We start from the raw sequence: 2,817 nt of genomic DNA on the forward strand, positions 1-2,817 counted from the left end.
TTTACAACAAACTTTTTATTAAGAATTTTTAGAAAAAATCCAAGTATGCAGTTTTATAGCCCATTAAATTCTAGCTTAAGAAAATCTAAGTTTGAAGTGGCTAAGATTACGAGTTAATTTTTGATATTTTTTTTTGACCCAAAAAATTGGTACGCGACCTTTTAACAAGTGTTGGATATTTTTCTTTATATTATTTAATGTAACATTTTTTTATGAAAGTATGGCTGATTACTTAACAAAACACATATAAATCGAGATTTTTAGAATTCGTGCCAAAATTATGAAATCTGCAAAATGTCTAACTTTTTAATCAGAGTTTTTGAAAAATTGTTGGTATGCAGCCTTGTAGTCCTTAAATTTTAGTATAATAAGGTCCAGTTTCAAGTAGTTAGGGCTTGCCGTTGATTTTTGACAATTTTTTCGTTAAGACATTTTGCGAAAATTTTGCAGATTTCATAATTTTGGCACGAATTCTAAAAATCTCGATTTATATGGGTTTTGTTAAGTAATCAGCTATACTTTCATAAAAAAATGTTACATTAAATAATATAAAGCAAAATATCCAACACTTGTTAAAAGGTCGCGTCCCAATTTTTATTTGGGTCACTGTATTTGTGTAAAATTTAGTAAAAACTAATATCTGCTTCATCCAAAGCAAGTTGTACTAAATCCGGTTCAACAATGTGCGCTTCCTGCTCTGAAGATTCTATGTTTTGAAGAACTTTACGTGTTACAATGCTGTGAATTTCGGACATTGCTTCCGTGGCCTGACGCAGTGGCAACTGCTCTAATTGCATGGCAATAGTTCTCCCAAAATTAATAAAGACATTGTCAGTATCCGCTTTAGTTGCAGATGTGACTATTGCTTCAATGGCTTCATCAAATTTTGCATTCTTATCATGCTTGCGGTTTCTTCGTCGACGGTTCGAACGTGATGGTGTCGAAGACGAAGGGGAGCTCGATATTGGTGTTGAAAGTTGTGGTAATATTGTAGGCGTGAGTGTCAGCATACTATCTTCGGTCAGAGTTGAATCTAGCAAGTTTTCCTCAACTACAGCTTCTATGCTTATCTAGGGGGAATATACATATTATTAGTTAAAAACCCTTTTTTCTTATTTTAACGGTATACAAATTTGTACAAAATGTATATTTGCTCTGCTTACACTGCTTAAATTGCTGACTGTTTTTCTTAAAACAACTACGGAGTCTAGGAAGCTCATTTCCGCAAAATAAAACAAGTGAGGTTCGTAAAAAGCGTCCGCTGACGAGCCAGATTTCTTACAGTTTTCAATCTTCTTTTTTTCGTTAACATATGCCGTGCGTAGATGTTTTAATTTCTTCTTTACTTCATCGGAACTCTTTCCACACGCTTCCGAAATTTGGATCCACGCATTTTTCTTTAAATCGACTCGCTTGTATGTTGCACTTTGGTAATTCCAAAGGCATTCGAATTGCCTGTACAAATTTATTAGCTTTAGAACCTCCGCCATGCGCCAATCCATATTTACTGGAAATGGGAACATACAATTCATGAGTCGATTACCAAGCATGTATGGAATAATATAATTTATTAAAACATACTTACATAATTATGTATTTTAATTCTTTTATTCTACTTCCAAAAGTTGACGTACAAGTAATACTTTTATAACGTTGCTTCACTTTAATAGAAGACTTTTTTGCCCAAGAATTAAACTAAAACGCCAACGTTCTATTCGATTTACTCTTTTACTTGCAAAAATCTAACCACAAATAATTTTATTCGCAGAACGCTTCATTTATCTTTAAAATGCCAATGATGTTGCTGCTAGCAAGCTTTCACACAAATGAAAATTAGCTGTCAAATTAAAAAAATGACAGGTGATGGCAGGCAATAGATGTCAAGCAATAAGCTCTGACATATATTTCAGGCCATGAGCAATAAGCGGTCTCCATTGGAAATATATTTTCTGACATGATTTTCACGACATCAGTGTTTTCCTGTGGAGACAGGGCCTTAGCATTCTATGCACGAAATATTTTGATATACATACATACATAATAACAATAATAAGTAATCAGGGCTATCACGGAATCCATCGTAGAAAATCTACGAATTCGAATGCCTGCTACGAATACGAAAAAATTGCTATCACTGATTCCGAGTGAACTCGAAAATATCGTTGCCAGCTTCGAATGTTGATTCGAAATCAGCTAGTGCATAGGAAACAATAGACATTTATGTATGCCATTTTGCTAACGCTGCCCCAGCAGTCGCAATGGCCGAGTGAGCAAAGCACTAGACTGCCAATTGAGAGATCCGAGTTCGAGTCTGAGTCGTCGGCAGTGGAGCTTTTTTCTTTTTTTATTTCATTATTGTTTTTTTTTTTAATTTTTTTTTTAGTTTAGATTTTATTCTTTTAAAGAGAAAACTATTTTTATTTAATTAATTTAAATTTGTATTTTTTAAAATAAATTTATATGATATTAAAGTAGTTAGATTTCTTTCCTAATAAATTGTTGTTAAACTATTATTTCCTCGCTTAAAAAAAAACATTCATTAAATAGCGTCTAGTAGATGAATATATGTATGTACATATGTATGTAGGTATGTATGCCATTTATATTTTTCGTCTACGTTTACACAAATATATGGAATTATATCAAACTATAACAAATATGGAGTATAATAAATATTTATTATTAACAATAATTATTTTTAAGATTCAGTGATTTTAAATTTTGTTCCGACAGCATAAACTCGTCGTAGTGTATCTGTACGAATCTTCATTACGAACGGATTCAATGAATGCTCTCTACAAATTTCGAATTTACGTT

At 32.3% G+C, this 2,817-nt stretch overlaps 2 protein-coding genes across 2 annotated transcripts in view; one reads left to right on the forward strand and one right to left on the reverse strand.

Annotated features, from left to right (window-relative positions):
• Positions 1–2,817, forward strand: part of LOC118735271 (alpha-N-acetylglucosaminidase) — a gene marked incomplete in the record, with an annotated part of 182,890 nt that overhangs the window by 79,744 nt on the left and 100,329 nt on the right.
• LOC118735272 lies at positions 159–1,618 on the reverse strand. The gene is made up of 2 exons (XM_036464927.1): positions 1,164–1,618; positions 159–1,070 (listed from the first exon to the last, which is right to left on the reverse strand). The coding sequence occupies exons 1-2, from the start codon at positions 1,548–1,550 to the stop codon at positions 624–626; spliced, it is 834 nt and encodes a 277-aa protein (XP_036320820.1). The 5' UTR covers positions 1,551–1,618; the 3' UTR covers positions 159–623.

Source organism: Rhagoletis pomonella, unplaced genomic scaffold (genome assembly GCF_013731165.1).
Source record: "Rhagoletis pomonella isolate Grant_MI unplaced genomic scaffold, Rhpom_1.0 Rhpom_scaffold_00003, whole genome shotgun sequence".
NCBI lineage: Eukaryota > Metazoa > Arthropoda > Insecta > Diptera > Tephritidae > Rhagoletis > Rhagoletis pomonella.

Coding starts and splice junctions, on each gene's coding strand:
- LOC118735272 (XM_036464927.1), bottom strand. CDS start 1,550: ATGCTTGGTAATCGACTCATGAATTGTATGTTCCCATTTCCAGTAAAT. Junction 1,071..1,163: donor CAGTCAGCAATTTAAGCAGT/GTAAGCAGAGCA, acceptor TATTCCCCCTAG/ATAAGCATAGAAGCTGTAGT.